Below are 25,055 nucleotides of genomic sequence, written 5' to 3' on the forward strand. Positions count from 1 at the left end.
AAATCCAGTTGCCAGAGAAGTTTAATTCAGATACAAAGCCAAGATCCATTACTCAACAAGCATCTTCTTTTCTTTCTTAGAAACAAGGTCTCATTATGTAGCATGGCTGGCCCCAAACTCTCTATGTAGATTACTGGGCTGGCCTCAAACTCAAGAGAGCCACCTGCTTCTGCATCCTGAGTGCTGGAACTAATGGTGTGTGCCAGCATGCTCAGTCCAACAGCATTTCCTCAAATAGCTTGTTGTCTCTCCATCCCACAGTTAATCCAGGTGTGATCTCAGTCACCTGTCCCTGGAAATCCAGGTCTCAGCATCCCATGCCTGGGAGCGCGCATTTTAACAAGCACGTATTTACCCACGCAGTTCAGTCTGTGGCCTCTGGCCCACAATGGTATGCTAGGCACCCACTTTCACAGAAGCAAAGTAATGCTTGTCCAAGTCGCTGAACTGACTGCATCTTTATTTCATACACTGTGTAATCTGGTACATTAAAAAAAAACAAAAAAACAAAAAAATCAGACCACAGTCATGATTAATATCCTCATGCCCATTTGGTCTATCATGAAAACCAGCTAAGTCATTTGGCTATTGACCAAATAAAAAGCAGGAACTGAACCAACAGTTATGTACAAACAGCAAGTTTTCTCCTTCAGTCTCTTTCAGTCATCAAAGCAGCAATTGCTGAGGGAATGAAATGCAAACCTGACAGTGACATTTCTTTTCAAGGAAGCCTGAACTTCTACTTTTGAGTATAAAGATAACTTGAAATCAGGAGCAGTGGCGTCCCATGCCAACTCCTGTAGAATCTGTGTGACCTGTTTTACAGGCTGAGGCAAAAACTTGTAAGAAGGAAGTCTTCTGGAATGAGTCCTGGTGGTCTTACCTTAGGCAGTGTCCTTAGCTGTAGTTTCTTGGCAATTACTTTTATCTGTTCTGTTCTCTTTCTCTTTCATGAGATGTTCCTGATAGCCCAAGCTGAGATGCCAAACGAAGAACTAGATACGAAAATGACCCCTGAGACAGAATCACCAGCCATGACCTTACCTCTGAGAAAACCAGTGCTTTATCACGCTTTAGAAAAATGCTTGGCTCGGGGATCTCATGAATTATTTACAAAACTCTTCCAACAGCAAAAGCTCCATATGGCAATGCATATGTTATCAAAAGTAGGCTTTAATATCCTCCCAGATATAGGGGTTCATATAGATTGGCTATTACTCCACATTCACCTCTGCCTTATACGGGAATTTATGAGGAGGACAATAGATGGAATTAGTGGAAGGAATGTGTCTTGGTTTTCCCTAAATGGGGCTGAGCGCCTTGAGCAGGCTCAGCCTCCTCGGTGTCTTCTTTCTAAAAAGAAACAAGAGGATTCAAAGAATAACTAGAAAAGGTGCTGGTCCAATTAAATGCTGTAGGGATGAGTAACAGGAATTTGGACTATTTAGTAAAATTATTTGGACAAAATATTGACCTTAAAGTACCTACATATAGAAAAAGAAGCCTCAAATAGAGAAGAATTGGAATAGTTTAAAATTCACACTTTGAAGGTTCACATAAGACTTAGACACTAGATGTTAGACAATAACCACAAAAATTTATTAACCTGTTTTTGGTAGCATGCTGTTAACTCTGGGTGATCTTATGCTTTCCTGTGCCTAGTAATAAAAACAATGATGTTATGTGTTCTATCCATGATTGCTTCCCTGAACCCATCTTCCAATAGTTGTAACCACAAAGACATATTTGTTTCACTGTGTATAAATATCCTTGCCTAAAAGCTGTAAAATACACTTGGATTCAAACTGCCTCTGTGTTTGTTTCTGTTTGTAACCTTGGAATCCTTACCTACCTAGTCTTCGAGGACCCTCGTCCCAGGGACTCCCATACACAGCGGGGGTGGTCTGTGGCAGTGGCTCACACCTGTAATCCCAGCACTTGGGAGGCAGAGGCAGGCAAATCTCTGTGAGTTCAAAGCCAGCCTGGTCTACAAAGCGAGTCCAGGACTACCAACACAGAAACCCTGTCTCAGAAACAAAACAAACACCCCAAACCAAGATAACCTGAGTGCCTATCCATACACATAGCATCAATACAAGCACATAAACTGAAACAGCAAGAGCACTATGGAAATGGTACTCTTTTCTACGCCTAAGCAAGGTCCCAGACACTGGCGAGGCAGCAATACCACTCCAAGAGTGCCGTTCCTAAGGGTGTGTGCTCATGTGCCTCTCTCTGATGGTTCTGGAGGCCTGTTCTCCACAGGCTCTGCCTTCCCTGGCCCTCGGGACTCATGGCAGCTTCGTGGCAGCTGGGTTGGCTGAGGCCAAGGATAAGATCTCATACAGAATGATGTTCTCAGGGTATGAAGGCCATGCTGTAAGTTACATTAGACACACGTTCCTCTGGGAGACAAAGCTTTCTCTTCAGCAAGACAATCCTGCATCTGGTGATACCACTGTGGCTACCTCTTTTTCATGTGTGACCTCATGTGTGCAGCAATCGAACCAGCTATTTCTGCCTTCTTCTTGTTCTGGCCAAAATAATCAATAAATTCTCCATCTGGTCCAATCAAGTACATTATTATTGTATGATCCACCTGTAAAGCGAAGGGGGAGAAACACATGTGAATGAAGATTATAGTCTTATTTTACTGAGTAGACAAATGCTGCAAGATAAGAGAAGTTAGCATCAGTACTTTCACAGCCACTGCAGCATCCACCACAGAAGCATTAGCTACAGGGCCTGCACAACCGCAGCACACACAGCCCCGACACAGCAACGGCTGCTGCTGAGGGTCAGCGTGGGATCTTTTTGGTACCACTGTTCACACACTTACCCACACTGTCTCTGAAAGAATAATTCACCTTTTACCAGCCTTCATTAAGTAGCCTATGCCAGGGAACAGGCACGCTATTTTGAAATACCTTCCACTTTTACTGGAGTCTCTCATCTGACCCCATCTCCACTCATGGAGCTGTCACACAGGCACTGGAGCTGCAGTCAGAACTACTTTCCTCAGTGAGTGCCTGGGTGTCCACCTTCATGTTTAAGGCTCTCATTCACTACTGCTTGAACTCTGCTGGCCACATTTTATGAAAGCCAGAAAACCAACCACTAGCTGAAGCATGTGATACAAATCCTACAGTCATGTAATCCAGGTATTTGTGATTCAAACACAAACTGGAAGACATTTCGGGGAAATTTACATTTGCTACTGCACATGCTCTCTGAAGCGAACTGCTTGGAAACCCCCCGCCACAAACGCTACTCTCTAGGGGCTTCTTCAACCCATCGTCATTTTCCCAACTATGCTCTTAAAATGTCTCATTCCAACTTAGGTTCAGACTAGTCATCACTCATTTTGGATATTCATTTCCATAACATTTTAATAGTAGATCTGGCATCCTAAGTCCTTGGAATTTGTTGCAGGCTTATTTGGCAAGACAGGAAGAAAGATAGGAATGCTATCACACATACCAAACTGGAAACACCCCTGAATATATACCCCAAGCCACATTATAAGGCTGTGAGGCTACTATCTTTTTATACACACACATTCATAAGGAGCTAGCAAATGGAAAGAGCCACTCTCCTGCCATCAAGAAAGAATGTCATCAAGAGCTCAGACAGCTGGTGACTTCATGTGGAGAATTTACTGTAGGAGCCAGGCAGGGCCTGGAATTCTCCTCACATCTGACAGAAGAATCAGCATTAAAACTCTGGCTTTCTTCTCTAGCCTTTCTCTGTAGCTTATACTCCTCTTTCCTTCACTGTTTCCTTTCTTAAAGAATTTTTTTTTGACAATTTCATATATACACATAATATAGGTCATTCTTCTCCTTTTCCTCTATTCACTTTCCTCCTTAAAGAATAGAACTGAAGTATGTTGGACTTACTTCTGAGGGTTAATATAAATTACCAACTAGTATAAGTAAGACATCCTGTGCCCTTGCCAAGCTTGTTCCTGTTCACTTGCACCCGCATGAACACGCACAGAGCACAGAAACAATGCTAGGCGCCCTCCTTTGTCATTCTTCATCTGATTCCCTTGGGACAAATCTGTCAGTAAGCCTAGAGCTAGGCTGGTAGCTCCAGCACGCCTCCTGCTAGCACCGCCAACAGTGCAGGCTCAGGAGTGCATGACCATGCAAGGCCTTTTATGTGGTTGCTGGAGATTTGAACTCAGTGCTTTGCAACAGGCACTGTTCCCCACTGAGCCATCTCCAAACCCCTCTCGTCATTTCTGCGTAAGACCAGAATCCTCTATAAAACACAAACAGGCTGGCAAGGGGAAATTGTATACACTACTAAATGCCTGACCTCATATGAGGACCAGGCATCTGTCCAATTTCAAAGCACACATCCTTTTCTTATCACTATGCTGCCACTATTTCCAACTCAGGCACAAAGGTGGTAACCCATGTTTCTTAAATACACACTGTCACTGTCTCAACAGGCACACTAACCTTCATTCTGGTCTCCCAGAGTCCCTTGGTTCTTCTCCCAGGGAACCACTGTCACTAGCTGCTACTGTATTCTCAGAGAATACTTACTATGTCTGTACCCAGCACCAGCCCCCACTGTCACACAACCGACACTTCAGGACAGTCTCTTGTCAGGTAACACAGAAGCCACTGTTTCACATCAGGACAGATAAAGTAACTCTTCAAAAATGGTTGCTTGGGTGTCACTCCTTGGTCTTTATCAATGATGCTGTAAGATTCCTCCTGTAAGCTGATTTCCATGTAGCACCAATGCCAGTAAAAGCAGTTAACTTTACAGCCCTCCCTGGTCCCCCAAAGAGGACTATCAGATTCAGTCCCATTAACAATGCATGGAGACACCTGCTTTCACTCCAACAACACAGTCCACTTTTTCCTATCCTGACAACAGTATTTTCAAACTTTCCAATCACAGCTAAACTAACAGATTAAAAGAAAAAAAAGGCATATCATTAAATAATCCACATTTCGTTATAAATTTGATATCTTTGTTTAGATTAAAAAGTCATTTGTATTCTCCCCAAATTGTTTTCTAGCTAACATTTATATATAATAATGTAGGATTATGCATAAAATAACCATGTACACAATAACATGCAAATGTAGCTTTGTGGTGGATGCCATTTGGATGCTCAATTTATATCTGTCTAAAGATTTTACTTTTATCACTACTATTGTCTGAGATGATGAAAATATCCCACTACATCTCAAGGTTAACCTTTAAGCACTGCTCTATTAGTCCTTAATCCTAACCGGCATTTCTATTTACCCATGGCCTCAAGATATAAGGAGCCACTAACGCAAACTCTAAGCAGTGGATAGTGTCTCCCCCTGTCGCTTGACTTAGCTAATGCACAGCAATGAAGTCACTGAAAGCTTGGCCTTAGGGCAGGAAACCAGTATGTAGGAAAGCAGGGTCTAGGATGCCTCCTAGAAGGCCAAGGAAGCCTTTGTACATTAATCAACTACATTTTAGATTACCTGCATCCCAAGTACATATTTTGAGGCCTAACTCATGTTTGCTCTGCTAATGCACTCACCAGTTCCAGGCTGTGCACATAACAAGGAAATGTAATTCTTGCTACACCAAGGGTGACTGATGGAGACTATGCGATCCAGGGTGAGCTTAAAAGATTGTGAAGGGGAAACTGACAGTATCATGGAACTACATCGGCTAGCAGCTCGACCTCATTCCTGTAGTAAGGGGAGCTATGGTTTCTGTGAAATACTTATCATTTGAATGGAATGTTTTACTTATTTTTATTTTTGAGACAAGGTTCTCACTATGTGACCCTAGCTAGCCTGAAACTTACTGTGTATACCAGGCTGGCCCCAAACTCAGTGTTCTACCATGCCTGGCTGAACTAAAATGTTACAAATAAAATCAGCCATTTGGTTTATTTGCAAAATGTCTTTTTGACTTTAGAACAGGACTATTATAGAATTTAACAAAATGTGTTTATGGCTGGATACTTAGCCCCTCCAACCCCCTCTGGCAAAACTCTCAAAAGATTTACGATAGCCTCAGTTTTCTTCTTTTTAAGAGATTTTTGCTTTATGTGTTTGAGTGCTTGCCTATATATATGTATATACATGTACCACGTGTGTGCCTGGTGCCAGTAGAGTCCAGAAGAGAACAGTGGAGTTACAGTCAACCACGAGGACAATGTAGTGCTGAGAATTCACTGGAAGAGCAGCCAGTGCTCTCAGTCACTGAGCCATCTCTTCAGCCTTCCAGGTTTTCCTCTACTTCAGGAGCTTGTCAGGCATGTAAACTGTGTGAGAACCTAGGATCCTGGGCCAGGCCAGGCGTGAAAAGCTGAGCATTTACTTACTATGTAGTCCTCGTCCTCATCCTTAGGCCCGGGGCTGTAATACACCCTGTACGCTCTGGCCACTCCATCAATCTCCTCTCTTGTGCCAGTCAAACCAACCAACTTGGGAGAAAATTCTAAATATAAAAAAAGACAGACAGTGAAAATGAAAGACAAGAGACGTAACAGTCTTTACTTAAAATAAAACAGAAAACATACATAAATAAAAACCCTAATGTCACTTTAAAGCAGCTTTGGTGCCACTTTGTTCCTGAGTCTCAAAACAAAATTTAAAGAAAAATAAACTCACAAAGATTTAATGAAAATATTCTGTGACGTATGTTGGCTCTTTTTGTGACTATTGTAAGGCTTTGAAGGAAATGTATTTTAGTAATTTAAATCATATTTGAAGTTGGTTTAGTTACAAACATATGCAGGAGGTTTTTCACAGTAGCACATGGAAACTAAGTTATTAGTTCAAGAGGCTGGGAGGATGGATCAGTGGAGTGAGCGGCTTGGGAGGACCCAGGTCTAACCCGCTCTCCATTCTCCCTCCCCTCTAGGAACAGGGCTCCTGGAAGAGGGGGCAGAAAGACTGCAGAGACGGAGGGGATGATGACTCCAAGCAACAGTGTCTCCCAAAGACAAGGAGACCGCTGACAGATGAGCTCAGAGACCGTGACAGCATGGACAGAACCTGTTCAAACTGGACAAACTCTGAGCACCAGGAAGGGAAGTGCACACAGTCCCCACCCTCCCCAAAAGCTTTCTGCAATTGATGCTGGCTGGGAAAGGGAAACTCCGTTTTCTCCAGTGAGGTGTTAATGGGAACACCAACCAATGCTAGAGCAGGCCCCATGCCAGGAGTGTTTGGTGGCCACACAAATGTGCCCCATGTTCTTTTTGAGCTTTTGTTTCATTGTTTTAGCAGTTTTTGTCTTTTTAGTATTTGTTTGATTTTTGTTGCTGTTTTTTTTTTTTTTTTAATTTGTTTTGCTTTTGAGGAGGGAGCTAGGACATGAAGTTGGATGGGCAGGGAAGACTTGGAAGGAGTGAACATGACTAAAACACTGTATGAAATTTTTGTTTGCTTCTGAGATTTTTTGAGACAGGGTCTCTATGTAGCCCTGGCTGTCCCCGAACTCACAGCTCTCCAAAGCTAGGATTAAAGGTGTACACCACCATGCTTGGTGGAAAAAATTAACAACAGCAGCAGCAAAGATGGCTCAAAGGGTATCTGTAAGAAAATTCATGCTATGGTAAAAGAAAGCTCAGCTACAGGCAAATAGAATGTATGTGCTGTTTTGTTCATTAGAATTTACATAATCTTGGAAGACTCTTAAAATGACTGAATTAAACAGGGAACAGTGGCACATTTTTAATCCCAGCAATCTGGAGGCAGAGGCGAGCAGGTCTGTGAGTTCAAGGTGAGCCGAGTCTACAGTGAGTTCCAGGCCAGCCACAGGTACAGTTAAATCCAGCCTCAATAAATAAGTAAACAAACACACAACTGTAAGGACTGAGGCCAAAATTTGTTTATATTTACAAAATTCATCTTTAATCTCCTGTTGTATACAATCCTGAAGTATGTTTCTCCCTTCTATCAAAAAGGACAGTGAGGTACAGAGTGAGAAGCACTGCACCCTTACTCTCCACTTAACTTAGGTGGCACAGGAGGCTCAAGTTCCAACCTTTCCCGTGATAAAATAAAGAGCATAGCACTAAGAATGGGAAAACTGCTTGTCATGTGTCAACAAAATGAAGCTGTAACTCTGAGCTTCAGTGTTTTATTTGCCTGCAAAACCATTGATTTTACCACCCATCTATTTTAGAAAGCGTTGTGAATTCTCAGATGGTTTGCTACTGAAAACTGTTAGGAAGTATGTGTAAATTATCAGTAAACACACCTTTCACATAAGTCGCGATGGCTTCTTTTGTGTCTCTTTCCGGGTCAATTGTGATGAAAAGTGGAGTTAAATTTGGCAGGGATGGAATACTATCTGAAAGAAAAGTTCCAATTAGTCAGTAGCCACCATAAGAGTACAAAGAGAGACCCAGCAACACCTGAGAAGGTGGTTCTATAACACAGTGTCTGGGCAGCAAGGGGACAGATTAGATTATCTTGAGTGGAGGAGGAGGAGTTTCTGTCTGTGGTGGAGCCAGATGTCCCATCAAACACCTCTGTTGGTATACAGAGGCTGTTACTCTAGATCAATTCTCACGGTCATCTTATTTCCTAATGTAATTCGGTCTCTGTAGTTTTCCCTACCACATTTCAAGGACAAGGCATGCCACCAATAAAGACTGACTACACTGAGCCAACTAAAGAGGCGTGCTACCTTCTAATTGTTTTTAATTGACACTAATAATAACTGAGCATCCAGATTTCCTAAGCTAACCGCCAATGCCACCAGGGAAACACAAAGAGAATGCTTCAGTAAAAGGAGATAGGAACACCAGGGCACTTTTAAGTGACCTAATACTTGGCACCAAACAAGGGCTCTGGAATCAAAGCAACCAGCTGAACATGGAAACTCTTATAGACCAGAGAGTAACAACACCCTGTCTAACACACTACAGCAATGGGAGAAACAGTTCTATTAAATAAACAGTGCAGTTAGGGATTGCTTTCTTACCTATTTCATCCACGACTTCAATCATTTTTTCCAGTTCCTCTGGACAGATATCAGGGCAATGCGTGAAGCCGAAGTATATCAGCACCCACTGACCCAGGTAGTCCCTGTCAGTTTTGGGCTCTCCATCGTGAGTCGTGAGGGAAAACGGTCCCCCTAGCAAAGGCTTCCCAAGGCTGCGATGCCGTTGTTTCTCTAGTTCTTAAAGAAATGCACCAAACAAAACAAGTCATTGTAACCAGAGTCACTGAAGTAACTCACATAGAGTTAGTGCAACACTAGTAACAGTATGTGGGTGGGTGGGAGTGGGGTATAAAATATAGAAGAAATGCCAGCTTTCAAAACACTAACAAGAATCAAAATTAAGTACAAAATAATAAAATGAAATGCTACCACACATGGCAAGCATTGTCACTGCAGTGGTTAAAAAGGGTTCTACCCGGACAATCCAGTCCTAAGTTGTTCAGTGTGAGGCGAGGGGGCCTAGAGGCTGAGTGCTAGAGGCAGCTTCCTGAGGAAAGGCAGTGATGGGGCCTTAGTTTTACACAGAAGATTAAACCGGGATAAGAGTGCTACAGTGGAAAGGAAGCTAGACCGGAGACAGGCGAAAGCTGCAATGGTTTCTGTAGTACTAAGATAATGGGAGGTACTGGTGTGAGCTTATCGTTTCATCATATAGAGATTCTTCAACTGAAAGAGAACAGTTGTTTTTGATGTTGAGAAATGCTGAAATAAGCTGAAACAAAGTACAAGTAGAGCCAGTAGAAGGAAACCCAAAGACTACTGAAACCAGGATCCTGTTTGAACAAACTGTTCTGATTTCTTTTTTTTTTTTTTTTCTGAGACAAGGTCTCTCTGTGTAGCCCTGGCTGTCCTTGACTCGCTTTGTAGACCAGGCTGGCCTTGAACTCACAGAGATCTGCCTGCCTCTGCCTCCCCAGTGCTAGGATTAAAGGCGCTACCACGACCAGCCTGATTTTATTTTTGATGCTGTGGTAAAATAAGATAAATTAGTTAAGAAAGGGTTTATTTTATCTTACAACAGCAGGTAATAACCTATCTATGGGGAAGTCATAGTGGAAAGGGCCTACAGCATTAGCCATCACATCAACAGTCTAGAAGAGAAATAAACTGTACAGGCACACGTAGTATTTAGCTAGCTTTCCCTATTCCTATAAAGTACAGAGCCCCAAACCAGGAAATGGGGCGCCTGCCACTTTCAGGCTGGATCTTCCCACATCATTTAGGACAATCAAGGGGATCCCCAGTGTCATGTATGTCCACAGACAAACCTGACCCAAGCAATCCCTCACTGAGACTCTTCCCAGGTGACTACAAAGAAACAAGCTGGGAGCACACCTATAATCCCAGCACTCAGGAGGTGGAGGCAGCCCCATCTCAGTGAGTTCTAGGCCAGCCTGGTCTATAAAGTGAGTTCCATGACAGCCAAGGCTACAAAGAAACCCTATCTCGAAGCCCCCCCCCAAAAAAAAACAACTCAAAGAAACAAAGAAAACAACTAAATTATCATAAGCTCCCATGAGATACTTTGAGTGTTTAGAGAAAGAGAATAGATCACAACCCACTGAGTATATACCAAATGATTAATCTACACTGACAAAAGAACAGCACACACAAACACATATGACAAAACACATAGTGTATGCAAGAGAAGAAGGCTGGCAATGTCTTAGTGATCCAGTATCATCAATAATGGGACAAAGAGAAATCATGATGACCCAGCTACATGCAATGGTTGGTGCTACCACTTCTGTGACAAACCTGTCAAGGGCTGCAGGGTCTGAACAAATCATAAGGTGAGACCAGGACAGGACAGACTGAGGAACAATTTATAAAACTGGCCTTTGACTTTCAAAGTTGTCAAGGTCATAAAAGTCAGGTGCAGCCTGAGAAACTCAAGATACAAGGAATTGCTCTAAACTGGAGGCTTTTATTACAAAAGCAAAACACTATATCAAACCTCAAGCCCGAACCTCAGATTGTCAGACAGAACAATGGTTCCACTCATGTTAATTTCCTAAATTTTTATGGTTCTGATTATGTTGAGGGAACTATACAATGTATGAGGCATCATGTCAGCAAATAACTAAATAATTTTGGAACACTTTAGGTTTATCTCATAGTAAATTTGTAACTAAAATAAATTTATTAAAAACTGAAATTTCAAACTAAAGCAGCTTACATTTACAACTTTTCAACATTTAAAAACTAATTTTTTGGTCACCCAAACAAACCAAATGCCTGTTAAAATAGAAAATTAGAAGCTAGAGATATGACTCAGCAGTTAAGAGCACCTGTTCCTGCGTAGTACCTGGGTTCAATTCCCTGTACCGATGGCAGCTCACAACCATCTGTAACTCAGGGAATTCAATGCTCTCTTCTGACTTTCACACATATAAGGCACTCACATGATTCACATACATGCACACAAGCAAAACACAGACACTAAATAAATAACTAAGCAAACATGAAGATGATATCAATTATTCTGTTCTGCCAAAAGGTGATCTCTCTCCTATCACTATGGAATTTATACTGCTAACAGTCCAATGCTGTGCATTCTCACCCCCAACTTTAACATTTCTCTTTATATAATGGCATCTAGAGACTCTAAACAACTGATTTAAACAAGATTTTTCTTAACCTTTTGAAACAAATCTTAAAATCCTTAGACTATGCACTAAAATACAATTTTTAAGAATATCTTCAACATTTCAGCTTGGTATTTCACAGCAATGCCCGGCTTTCCCTCACCCAGCCAGCCTGTTCTTACCCAGTGCTGCCATGCCCACTGCCCTGCAGTGCTTACGCATCCTGCTCCCCATGCCTAACCCCAAGATCAAGTCCTCAGGTCCTCACAGACTCCTGCACTGCCCTCTGGACTGGAAAAACATCCTCTAGTGAAATCCTTGGTTTCTATGTCCATCTCCCTGTCACCTGCACCTCGACAGTTAGATGTCTTAATCATCTTTGTATCCACCCCCTGGACTTCCAACTGCCCACATTCCAGATATTTACAGTTATTAAGCAGTGGTATTTTGGATACCGTCCCTGAAAAGTTAGACACTGATGGAAAAATGTGCAAAAATCTAATTAAACGCCACAGTCCCAGTTAATTATACCAATTTAATTTCTCAGCTGTGCCCTGAGCTTGTTAGCTGTCAACAGCAGGGAAGGAGCTATAGGAGAGGAATATGCAGAGTTGTTTTGTCATCTTCACATCTCTTCTGTAAATCTAAGGTGACTTAAAATAAAACGTTCAAAAACAGGGTGGGCAAATAGCCCAGTAGATGGAAGTGCCTGATAAAAAAGCCAGGAGCCCACATAGAAGGAAAAAATACACTAGAACCTACTCGAAAAGTTGTCCTCTGGGCTCTACCAGGGCATGCATGTGCCAGCACACACATACACTCAATAATTTTTTTTTTTAAAAAAGAGAAAAAAAAAAAGCTTAAAAACAAAAAGATGAGCCAGGTGTGGTGGCACACACCTTTAATCCCAGAACAGAGGCAGAGGCACGTGGGTATCTGAGTTCAAGGCCAGCTGGTCTACAGGCTGAGTTCCTGGACAGTCAAGGCTACACACAGAAACCCTGTCTTGAAATACAAAACAAACAAACAAACAAAAGCCCAAAAGGATAACCACTTACTTTCTATCTTTTCTTTCTTGAAGAACTTCATTCCAGCCAATAAAGATCCTCCAATAGCAAAAGTGATTGCTAAAGACTTCCAAGAAACAGGCTACTGGGGCAGAGATTAAAACAATAAAGCAAGTAAGATGCAAGCATTTAACCATGCTATGTACTGCCTAAGTTTTCATAGCAAGTATATACACACAAACCACTGTTACATACATTGATGTTTCAGGTTATTTTGAGGTAAATGCAGCAAGGTTCTGTGAATACAGTTATATCTACTCATGTCCAGGGAAAGCTACCCAAGTTATTTTACAAACCAATTAACTGCTGGAGATGGGGCTCTGTTAAGTGGCGGGGTGCTTGTTTGCCATGTACCAAGCCCCTGGGTCCGTGCCAAGCACTGTGTAAAACCGGGTGTGGTGATGCACACCTGTGACTGCAGCACCCTGGGAGGGAACGGCAGAGGCTCAAGCTCAAAGTTATTCTTGGCTACACTTCAAGTTCTAGGCCAACCCGAGATATGAGAGACATAAGAGACCTAGTCTCAAGAAGCCACAAAAGGCCACAACTGATTGCTGGCTGATGCTGATACTAAGGACTGGCTTTCAAAATAACAGCAAGGCATAAAAGAAACCCAGAAGTGCGGCTTCCTGCAAACAACCACTGAGTTATTTTCTTTGTACTTTTTGGGATGTAAAAGGTTTGCTACCTGTGACTAAAATTTCCCCCGCTCCCCAAACCCACTAACATAAGCAAGGAACTAGAAGGAGGGGAAATTTAAAAAGGAAGAAGCATGGGATGGAACAGAGGGAATATACAAACCCAATAGAGGTCTGTATTTTGTTTCAACTTTAATTTATACACTGAACCACTGGATTATATAAGTGCTCTGACTTTTGAATAGTAATAAAGTTGAGACCCTTAAAGCCCAGAACTTTAAACAAACAAACAAAAAAAAATAAGCGCGGGATGTGACTACGCGGTAAGGGAGTAGGTTCTCAAGTTCTGTCAAGACTGGGACTACGAGCTGACCAGGAAACAGTTCGGTCAAGATTGGGCCTATAGCTGACCGGGAAACAAGGAAGTCATTCCATGGCCCTTTCAGGGCACGCCAGGGAATTCTTGCTGTTGTGACCTAGCGGATGCGAAGACACCAGGCTGTAGAGAGCACCGAGGCCGGAAGGCTCCAAGTGGACACTCACCCCGGGCTTCCTGCGGTGCGACCCGGCTTGGCCGCCCTTGGGCTCCGGCCCGGTGGCCCCCGGCGGTGGCGGCGCGGCGCTGAAGGCTCGACTCCCGGGGCAGCAGCGCCCCTCCCGCGGCCTCGGCCTCTCCGCCGGACCCCAGAACCCATGGCCACGAGGGAACAGACGCCAGAGCTGGCGACACTGTGATGGCAAAACTACATACCGTGCCCACACCAGGGTAGCCATGAGTTTAGGAGACCGCGCCTCTTTTGGACCGCCCCTCAATTTCCGCCAGAGTTTCCGCTTCCGCCGGAAGCCGGGCGAAGCCGCTCTTTCCTCTCAGCTCTGTGGTAACCCGGTTTTGCCTCAGGTTGTCAAGGAGTCCTGGCCGTGCGGCTGCAAGCGGTAGGTGGTTCTTCTGGATGCTGCGGGCTGTGAGCGGCAGGCCCAGGGAGGGAGGAAATGCTTCAGGGCCCTGGGCTGAAATGTCGCAAGGCACGCCGATTGGGCTAGTTGGCGCTGGTCTCCTAGCGCAGTTCGCTTCTCTCCTAGCTGCAGGAGACTGGGGATCCCCCGTCCTCCTGCCCACTCTTAAGAACCGGGCAGGTGGAGCTGCGAGGTTCTCGGACCCCAAAGTAGAAGTCGTCCCATGACTTTTGAAATAACCTATGACTTAGAAAAAGTACTAATAAGACTTAGTGTTAACCGGGCGGTGGTGGCGCACGCCTTTAATCCCAGCACTCGGGAGGCAGAGGCAGGTGGATCTCTGAGTTCGAAGCTAGCCTGGTCTGCAAAGCGAATCCAGGACAGCCAGGGCTGTTACAAGCTGCCTGATATATATATTGTGTGCATGTGTGTGTGGTGCCCTCGAATGCCAGAGAGAAGAGCTTTAGGTCCCTTGGAGGTGGAATTGCAAGTAGTTGTAAACCACCCACTATAGGTGCTGGGGACTGAACTCGGTGCTTTATGAGTGAGCAGCAGACACACTTACCTGCTGAGGCATCCCTTTAGCCCTTTAGAAAGAGCTGACTCGTTGAGTCGATTTTGGTAACCGTTGAGTATGTATTATGCCAACAGCGCCTAAACGAAAAACAGTGAAGCAAAGTAAGGTTCCAGGCAGCGTAGCTTGTCTGAAAAGAACTTTCAGGGCTTGTCATGCTTTGCAGCTACAAGAGATCTTACCGTGGGCTGCTCCTGAAGGAAGACTACTACATTAGGGATTGTTTCCTCGCGGCTACCAGGAAAGATGGCAGCCCCAACAGGAGTGGGAGACACCACAACTCAGCCTAAGGCTCCCTCTTTCCAGAGTTCTCTGCTTGGGAAAGGCTAGGATTCCCTGGTGCTGTAGAGTTTCTGGATGAATCAATATGATGCATATTTGGAGTCTTTAAAGAGATCTTATAAATGTGAGTGTGAAAGTTATTCAGGAAGAGGTTCTTGGTATGACTTAGAATAGCAAGAATTTTGATTTATTTGTTTTTTTGAGACAGGGTTTCTCTGTGTATAGCGTTGGCTCTCCTAGACTTGCTTTGTAGACCACACTGGCCTTGAACTCACAGATCATCCTGCCTCTGCTTGCCTAGTGCTGGGTATTAAGGCATGCACCCACCTGGAGCTCACAGAGATCAGCCTGCCTCTGCTGCCCCCAGTGCTGGGATTAAAGGCGTGCACCACCACCTTGACCTCACAGCGATCTGGGATTAAAGGAGGCGTGCACCCCCAGTCCTCGTTCTAGAGTTTCTACTCAGCGTTCCGGATCACTGTCAAAACTCAGTTTCCGTCCTGCCGAAGACTCTGCGAGAGGTTTGTGCCCCTTCTGTCTCTGTTCAGTACCCAGCTTCAGGGCACATGATCAAACTCACATGCAAAGTCAAGTTGGCTTTGATGTTGTATCAGCCCATCTATTAAATTCTGTCGGCTGTGGTTTTACTACTAGCTCTGCTCTCATTTTCTCTTTCCCCATCGAGCGCGTGGGCCTAGGTTCCACATCCTGTGATGTAGTCCAGGCCCTGCCTGCCTCAGGATGAGAACGTTTCTCACTCGGGGGAGGTTAGGGGGCTTCAGGGTGAGGCCCAGGGCACCAGGCCAGGTCCAGGCCTCTCCTGGGAAGGTGGAAAATGAGCTGTTCATGTGGTGTCATGCCTTAGACTGCAGGTCTCAGATGGCTGTGGAGGGTTGGGAGCTACAGAAGCCCTTGATGTAGCAAGTGTTACAGCTCCTTGTCAAACACAGCAGGGAAAGCAGGTGAATGTCTGACACCCACACAGGTCCTGTGAGATGCAGGACCAGCAGTGCTTCAGGGGTGGAGGCGTGTTGGGGTCAGCACCAAGCTTCCGGTGGTGGAGCAGGCCTCAGCAGCAGCATAGGCACTTCCGCCATTGCTGTCTAACCACCCCGCAGCACCCCTCACCCCCTTCAGTAAATTTAGTCTCCCAAGGTCATGGTCATAGTGGAAGAATGGCAAGCGAGAGCACAAGGTGGGGGGAGTGTTTTTGAGGGTGAATGTGTGTCATTCCCTAGGACTAAGGGTGCCTGGAAACATAATTTACATGCTATGTGCATATAGTGTTACATTACATGCAGTAACACAGGGTCCTATAACAAGGAGAAAACAGTACTTAATTACCCTATGTGTGAGGAGATAACCTCTAGGTGCAATTAAAGGTCTTTTGCTGGGGGCTAGGATCTGCTCAGGATAGGGTGGAATACTTTGAGGAATTCCCTGTGCTTGCTGGTCAAGTTCCTTATCAGGAAAGTATCATTTACAATCTTCCCTGAGGGTATGTGAAGCTTCTTACAAAATCTGGGGTTACCAGGTCAAGTGGAGTGAGAACCCTTGCTAAAAACAGGGGGTCGCCTTCATAGACTGATGGGAAATGGCTAGCCAGAGAAGTCAGACTTCAGCCTTATCCAGCAGAGCCCCACAATTTTCTTTGTCTACTAAAGTGTCTTACAACCTTTTCGTGTTGTTTATTGGATAAAATACTGAATTTTAATTGTAACGATGTTGAATGAATTGATAGTAATCCCTCTAGCCCTGACCTCATGGAGCCCTGGCAAAGATAGCATGTGGGCAATCTAGAACTTCCTTAACAGAACCCCCAGAGTACCAGGTGGGTTTTCTTATGTTTAGGCACTTCTCCTGAGAGAGACAGGGCACACAGTACCATTTGATGCCTAGTCGATTGTTAGTTGACAAAGTTAGTTAAATTCTGTGCTGGATGTGACTTTAAGCAGGACACTCTATCTAAGCTGGAAGTGCTGTGAGCATCCTGGCATGTGCTTTCATCATAGGACCAGACCCCTGTGCCTAGTGACAAGCATGCCAAACCTCACACTTCTCTTACTGACACTGCATCGTGAAATGCTTTTCTCCAAGTGTGTGTGTCAGGGAGTGTATTGGGTATTTGGAAGAAGTCCCTTCATTTCCCCGCTGGAGATGGATTTGTGTTTCTGGACTCTGTCCACCAGGGCCAGCTTATCCAAGCCCACTTGCGCCTATTTCCCAGAATCATAAAGCACAATCTGGAATTTAGCCAAGAGTAATTTTTCTGCCTACTTGGTTCTCTTTGCCCAGCCTTATTCACTGTGATCCAGACTATCTGTCCCTGGATGTGGCCTGCTCCTTCCTTCTTATCTTTCTCTTAATAGGTCAGAGTGAGGTGGAACAGACCGTCCTGAGGGTAAAGGAGAGATTCTCAGGCCTTCACTCACTACTTGTTACCTGGTGAAAGTGGTCTTGACCTTGTCAGTGGTGTGTAGACCATGCCTATCCTTTACCCCCTTATCTCTTTCTTGATGTTCTGTCTCAAGGAAGAAACACCAGCAGGTGTCTTAACTTAGGATTTTTTTCTTTTTTTTTTTCTTTCTTTCTTTCTTTCTTTTTTTTTTTTTTTGTTGTTGTTGTTGTTGTGTTGTGTTGTTTTCAAGACAGGGTTTTTCTGCGTAGCCTTGGCTATCCTGGACTCACTTTGTATACCAGGCTGGCCTTGAACTCACAAAGATCTGCCTGCCTCTGCCTCCCTGAATGCTGGGGATTAAGGGCGTGTGCCACCACACACTGCTCCAAGGCTAGACTTGAAATCTTGATCCTCCTGCCTTGGCCTCCAGCATCCAAAGATAAATTTTTACCCAAAACAGACTGGAAGTCTGTGCCCTAATGTTCTCCCTGCTCCTCTTTGGAAAGTTGTCAAACCTTAACCCTTGCTTCCCCATACTGAAAGTGTAAAGCATTTGACAGAATTGGCTGTGACATGACAGAAAGTAATTTGACTTGCCTTTGGGAGTAAGGGGAACTTGTTGAATGACAGGTACAGAACGAACGACTAAGGAAGCTGTAGCAGGGACCAGTGTGTGCAGGTGTTCAGTGTTCCCAGAACTCTTTTCACCATTCACATAAGTCCAAGATACAGTTCATCACGTTTGGCGTGACCAAGAGTGGGCTAGTGCCTCAGGAAGACTCTTGGTACAGAAGCTCTGGAGTGTGGCATTTTTTAAAGGCAAAAGACCACAATACCACACTTACATCAATCTCAGATGAGGCTCAGGATAACCTTGCAACATCTATTTCAGCAAAACATGCTTTAATCATAGCGTGGCTGAGTCAGGACAAGCCAGCTTTGCCTTGTGGTTTCAGCTCAGTGAAAGGAGCTGCAACAGCTGTGCTCAAGCTCCAGGCAGATGTTGCTGGACTGAAGTTTTTTGCCCCAGCATGGAGTGTGTACCTACCCCTAGGTCCTAGGCGGTCGGCCAGAAAAGGGAGGCCACAGCCATGAACGCAGGATAGAAACTGGCTAAGAAGAAAATGGGGATGTGGTTACGCAAACAACAGGAAATGACTGTTAAGAGAGCAAAAATAGCAACTCCTTTCTAGAGAGATCACTGGGGCTAAACCTTCTCTAAGAGGTCCACAGAACTTTGTGTCTCCTAAGGTTCTGAGTTTAAATATCTAAACAAACAGGTCACCTGGCACAGCCCAAAGGGCACTCTTGGGACAGTTTTGTCTTGAGCTTTGGGGAGGATGCTCACTAGAGATTTGTCGCTGAGTGGCCTTTGCTTTAATCCCGTTCTGTTGAACTTGGAATCACAAGTACCTGAAACTAATTAGATCAGAGATTTTCAGCTGACTTTAATGAAGTTGGTGTCTCTTGTAATTTTGTGTTTGGTTTGCAGGAAGGTTACGAAACTACTGCCCCATTACTTAAAATGCTGATGTCTGGAAGGGTTTCCAAGTGGAGACCGTGGAAGGAGAACAGATTTTTTAAAATGCTTTTTAAAAAGAAGGAAGAAAATATTTGTGTGTGTTATATGTATGTGGGTACATGTGCACTTACGAAAGTCAGGACAACTGGGGGCTGGAGTTCACTGTTTTCTCTGTATGGGTCTTAGGAACTGGACTTAGGTGGTCAGGCTTGCCAGGCAGCAAGAACCTTTACCCCTGAACTGTCCAGTGACAGCAGTTTCAGAACGAGGTGAGCCCCTCATCTCACTACTAGCTGAAGTCCGACCCTTGTGCTGAGTGGTGTCGGAGCCTCACTTTAGGGAGTACACTTGAACTGGGATTTCACGTGCCTTTGGAGGCTTAAATAGGAACTCTGTGGCTGCCAGGAGTCAAAGGGGTTTTAGAAAATCAGAGGAGTTTTTAGAAACTCAGCTAGGGTTTGATCAATTCAGATAGAACTACAGTGGTATATTTCTCATAATAAGAATAATTGATAGTTTAGCACCCAGCCTTTTATGTTTGTCACAATCTTTAGTATTCTTGGTTATTTTAGCATTACAAATTCTGCTTATAAATAACCTTATGAGATACTTTTATCAAGTTTAGATGGAGATTATTGTGGGATTAAAAGATTTTGTTTTCTGTAGGACGCTGTGGCCCACACCTGTAATCCCAGCACTTGGGAGGCAGAGGCAGGCGGATCTCTGTAAGTTCCAGGCCAGCCTGGCCTACAAAGTGCATCCAGGACAGCCAAGGCTACACAGAGAAACCCTGTCTCAAAAAACCAAAAAACAAAACTGGTTTAAATTAGGGTTCAGCTGCTCTTGGAAATGATAGTGCTTGCTTCTATATCATAGCATTTGTAGTTTTGTTTATATATTTCCATGTGAGTCTGCACACATGTATTTGAGAGCCCTAGGAGGCCGTGTCACTTGTAGATGGAGTTACAGGTGATTGTGAGCTTTCTGACATGGGTGCTGGGGATTTAGGAACCCTGAAAGAAGCTCATTCAACTGTTAGCTTCTCTCCAGCCCCTGCACGGGCCTTTTTCAATTTTAAAATTATTCTTTGTGTTAGTTTTCTGTTGTGATTTTAAAAAAAACAAAAAACAAAAAACTAACAACAGATAATCTAAGGAAGAAAGAGTTTATTTTGGCTTATAGTTCAGCGGGATAAGATGGGAGGCTGAGGCAGGTGGATCTCTAGCCTGATCTACACAGAGTACCAGGATACCCAGGGCTATGCAGAGATCCTATCTCCAACCACCGCTCCCTCAGGCAGGCATGGTAGCACCACAGGAAGCTGAGAAGTATATGTTCACTACCTACATGAAGCAGGGAGTGAGCTGGAAGTGGGGCAGGGGTTTAAACTAAAAGCCTGCCCTCTGAGGCTTATACTAACAAGCCTCCCCATAAAGTCTCAAAAAAATAAAAAAAAAAAATGCCACCACCCAGAGTGAGATACCCAAATTCCTGAGCCTCTGAGGAAATTTCTCATTAAACCACTGTCTTCTCTTTTCATATCATCACTGTCTTCCCTTAGCACTGTGGATACCAAAAGGGAGAGACTTATTTCCACAGGCTGCTCATCAACAAAGAGAAATGGCTCGGCCTGCTGGAGTATCCCAGAGTGGGTGTCTGCCGTGGAAGGCAGAGTGGCTGAGTGAGGCCTGGGTGGAACCCTCTGGTTGAGGAGAGGATGTATGTCACTCATGTTTAAAATGGCTGGAGAGTGAGAAATGCTTACAGAGTTTCTTATGGACGGGCACTGAAGCATTTCAGAGCTAAGACATTGACCCCTCGAGCCCACACACTTGTCCAACTGTCTTGCCATCTAGTCAATTGACCTGTCTTGTCATTTTCTTCTGTCCATTGGAAAGTTGCATCATTTTAACTTGGGTATCTTCTCCTTCTCTGCTTATTTAGAACCTGCTTGGAGGTTATGGCTGATAAGCTGGACCCCCCTGCCCTGCCTGATGGTTCAGAGCCACTTTTTTCCTTTGGAGTTATAGCAGATATTCAATATGCCGATTTAGAAGATGGATACAATTATCAAAGAAGCAGGCGGAGGTACTACCGACACAGTCTTGTTCACTTACAGGGAGCCATTGAAGACTGGAATAAGGAAAGCAGCATGCCCTGCTGTGTCCTGCAGCTCGGAGACATCATCGATGGCTACAATGCACAATATAAAGTTTCAGAAAAGTCCCTAGAACTTGTCATGAACACATTCCAAATGCTTAAAGTCCCCGTTCACCACACATGGGGCAACCATGAGTTCTATAACTTCAGTAGAGACTACTTAGCAAACTCTAAACTTAACAGCAAGTTTCTAGAAGACCGGATTGTGCAGCATCCTGAGACCACGCCATCAGAGAACTATTATGCTTATCACTTTGTACCATTCCCAAAATTCCGGTTCATTTTACTTGACGCTTATGACCTGAGTGTCTTGGGCATAGATCACTCTTCTCCAAAATATGAGCAGTGTATGAAGATGCTGAGGGAGCACAACCCAAATGTGGAGTTGAATAGTCCCCAAGGTGAATTTTTGCTTTGAGCTGAGAATCTAATACATTGTCTTTAAATTCTTCAGCTACCTTTTATTCAGCAGGAAGATGGATGATTAAGGTAAAAGTTTACTGTCGCTGTTGTCAGGGTCAGCATTCCATTACTGATCCATACCTAAGATAATCAGCTTACATGGAGGGAAGGCCTGTCTCCCCTATGATTTAGGGAGTCTTAGTCCATAGTCCCTTGGCCTGGCTGCATTCAGGCCTGTGATCAAGCAGCATGTTAAGACAGGGAGTGCATACTAGAGCAAGCTGCTTAATTATAGCCAGGAAGAAGAACAGGAGAAAAGGGCCTGAGCTTGTAGTCTTCCCATCCAGGGCATACTTCCAAGGCTTGTTCCCTCACTAGTTCCTGCCTCTGAAAGATGCTACCACCTCTCAGTAGGACCACGGGTGTGACAAAGTCTTCAACACGTGAGCCTTAGTGAACACAGCAGATCTATTCTATAGCAGTAAATGAAACTAAAGCAAGATTTTCTCTTCGGCTATAACTACTAAGAAAATAGAGTGTGATGTTAACAGCGGAGAACTGGGGGTGCAGTTTTAGAGGAGGTGAGCAGACAAGTGCCCCACGGACAAACGTGTTTAAGCTATTGTCTAGATAATAGGAGTTATGCTTAGAAGGAATGGGGTAGGGAGCTGGCAGGCACAGGAAACACAAATGCAAAGGCTCTAAGTATCACAGGACTCTGACATTATTAAACAGTACAGGATCCACTTGGGTGAAGGTAACGGAGATAAGGATGTATAGTAGGGTCCAGAGGACATAGAAAGGGGGTTGTGTTTTCAGTATAGTGGAAAGCAAGTCAAGTAAGCAGAGCAAACCAAGACTGGAATTCACATCACTGTACATTAAGATGGTGATCAAATGTGTCCTTGCATTAGCCAAATTTGAATGCCCAAATGAGAAAATGACATGTGACAAATCTAACTCACTGAATTTATTCAGGACTTTCTGAGCCCCAGTATGTCCAGTTTAATGGAGGATTCAGCCAAGAACAGCTGAGCTGGTTGAACCAGGTTCTTACGTTCTCTGACACGAACCAGGAAAAGGTGGTGATTGTGAGTAAGTATGTAAATTGCTCCTTTGGTTACACAGGCATTTTGGAAATTGGGAAGTTAATCCATAAAAGAAGAGTAGTATTTAGCCGGATGGTACTGGCACACACCTTTAATCCCAGTACTCTGGAAGCAGAGGCAGGTGGATTTCTGAGTTCAAGGCCATCCTGGTCTACAGGAGTTCCAGGACAGCCAGGATTACACAAAGAAACCCTGTATCAAAAAAGAAAAAAAAAGGTAATATTTGTTTTTAGATGCCGTCTTTCTGTAAAACAGATACGTGAATTTTTTTAGATTGCAAAATAATTTTCCTAGTGTATGAATGTTTGCTTGAATGTATCTTTGTGTGCCGTGTGTTTATAGTGCCTGAGGAGGCAAGAAGATCCCCTTTTTTGGAATTACGGGCAGTTGTGAGCTGACATGTCGGTGCTGGGAATTGAATCCAGGTTCTCTGGAAAAACAGCCAGTGCTTTTAACTGCTCAGCTAGCTCTCCAGCCTTACTTACTGTTTTTCATTGAAACAACCTCAATCTTAAGATATAAGAATGAATCAGGAAAGAATTGTAAAATAACAAAAACATCTTGACATCTATTAGTGTCTCCTGGTTTTCCATGTAGGTTTCAAAGTGGACTTTTCCCAACTAGGATCAAATTATGTACAGATTATGACCTCACCAAGTCTTAGCCTTAGGAGCCCCGTCTGGCTGTGAAGTTTCCACTGTTGGGTCCCTGCTACCCAGCTGAAGCAATGCTGGCATGTGATGTGACAGTGGAGCACTTGCCAGTCCCACAGTTCCACAGGAAGTAGTTTTCTGTTATTTTCATGTAGACTCAGTTTTGAGACACGTTGCCATTAGAAATGGTGGGCAGTGTGGACGTATGCCTGCTCCTATGTAATAGTGAGATACACCTTCTACCTCTTGATTTTTATGAACGTTGTGTGAGCATTTGACAAACAAAACCCATGACTGTTATTTTCTCTTACACATGAAATTGTTAATGAAAATCCTTTGAAAGTGGTAGGCTATTCAGATGCTTGATAACACGGGTTGAACAGAGATGTGTCTGCTGCCATTTGACTGTCCCCTTAGCTTCTCTTGGCCTTATAAACGCTCGTGTCAGGGAAGGGGGAAGGACACACACAAGTGTTCCTCCTGCTTTAGGGGTCTTTTACCCACTCCCTTTCTAACTTGCTTATAGACAAGTAGGTATTAAATGTAAGGGTACAGACAGACAGTAGCAGAACAGAGCTAAGTGACCAGGAAGAGCCAAGATGGGTGAGCTGTGATATTCCCTTCAGAGTGAAGCTCTGGCCTGATGCTTGGTAGTAGGCTGACAGATGTGCTGGCACTGCGCATTCAAAGCCCTGCTCCTGTGCCTACACAGCCCTCAGGCCCCAGGTCAGCCTTCCCTGCTTTATTCCGTTTTCTCAGCTGCAGGTTGGATCTGGCAGCTTTGATCTCCACGGGTTCTTTAAAGTCTCCTGAACTGTCTCTGTTGGGTGACATTGTCATATAGCACAACCCCTGGGCAGCTCCTGAGCAGTTTTTAGCTACACCATTCTTTATATGTAACATTCCTATTTACGTAAACCAGTGAGATTAGAATCCGCCACAGAATCTGGCTGCCTTTACAGATGCCCTGCATTCTGTATGCCTCAGAGGTCATTTTCCTATGCAAATATATGTCCACCTTATATTTGAACCTTCTACCCATCTGTCTGTTCTCTGTGTCAAAGCCTGGCTATTGTCTCCTCCTTAGCTCAGGTTGACTTTGAACTCAATTGTCCTGCAGCTTCCCAGGGCTGAGACTGCAGCACACACTGTCACCGTGGTCTTCAGGATGAAAAAGCACTGTGCTTATGTTTGGGTTTCCTGAATACTAGCTTGTGGTCTTCCATTTTGATGGAAAGTTGATTTGACTGGCTCCTAATTCTTCCTTAACAGGCCATCTTCCCATTTACCCAGAGGCCTCAGACAGCATGTGCCTGGCTTGGAACTACATGGATGTCCTGTCAATCATATGGTCTCACAAGTGTGTGGTTTGTTTCCTTGCTGGTCACACACATGATGGTGGCTACTCTGAGGATCCTTTTGGTGTGCACCATGTCAACCTTGAAGGAGTTATTGAAACAGCTCCAGACAGCCAGGCCTTTGGCACAGTTCACGTCTACCCTGACAAAATGCTGCTGAAAGGGAGAGGCAGAGTTCCAGACAGAATTCTGAATTACAGAAAGGAACAAGCTTTGTGATTTTAGTATCATTATCTTGTCTGCCTTTGTAGAAAGAAGATGATGTTTTGTGTTTTATTCTGTTACATAAAAAGTTAAATTCTTGGTCCCTTTGTTAAATATTGTGATTGTGCACAAAATGTATCTGTGGCTTCAGTATGTGTGAGTGTGGATAA

At 44.1% G+C, this 25,055-nt stretch overlaps 2 protein-coding genes across 6 annotated transcripts; one reads left to right on the forward strand and one right to left on the reverse strand.

The window, feature by feature from the left end:
- Positions 1 to 5: 5 nt before the first annotated feature.
- On the reverse strand, positions 6 to 14,043 carry SCO1 (synthesis of cytochrome C oxidase 1; the record flags this gene model as incomplete). The annotated part of the gene is made up of 6 exons (XM_084764380.1): positions 6 to 2,599; positions 6,341 to 6,456; positions 8,227 to 8,319; positions 8,956 to 9,153; positions 12,623 to 12,713; positions 13,813 to 14,043. 6 exons carry the CDS (start codon positions 14,041 to 14,043, stop codon positions 2,465 to 2,467), a joined length of 864 nt encoding a protein of 287 aa, XP_084620506.1. The 3' UTR covers positions 6 to 2,464.
- Positions 14,042 to 24,985, forward strand: ADPRM (ADP-ribose/CDP-alcohol diphosphatase, manganese dependent; the record flags this gene model as incomplete). Of its 5 annotated transcripts, XM_084764373.1 has the most annotated exons (6): positions 14,093 to 14,202; positions 15,381 to 15,600; positions 19,666 to 19,724; positions 20,944 to 21,560; positions 22,540 to 22,656; positions 24,596 to 24,985. In XM_084764373.1, the coding sequence occupies 3 exons, from the start codon at positions 20,960 to 20,962 to the stop codon at positions 24,898 to 24,900; spliced, it is 1,023 nt and encodes a 340-aa protein (XP_084620499.1). In that variant the 3' UTR covers positions 24,901 to 24,985. The 5 variants fall into 5 exon arrangements, with proteins under 5 accessions (XP_084620495.1, XP_084620499.1, XP_084620496.1 ...); XM_084764370.1 differs by lacking the exon at positions 19,666 to 19,724; XM_084764371.1 differs by lacking the exon at positions 19,666 to 19,724 and having other exon boundaries at positions 14,145 to 14,202; positions 15,288 to 15,600.
- Between the last annotated feature and the right edge of the window lie 70 nt (positions 24,986 to 25,055).

Source organism: Acomys minous (assembly GCF_964271855.1).
Source record: "Acomys minous genome assembly, chromosome: 16".
NCBI classification, from domain to species: domain Eukaryota; kingdom Metazoa; phylum Chordata; class Mammalia; order Rodentia; family Muridae; genus Acomys; species Acomys minous.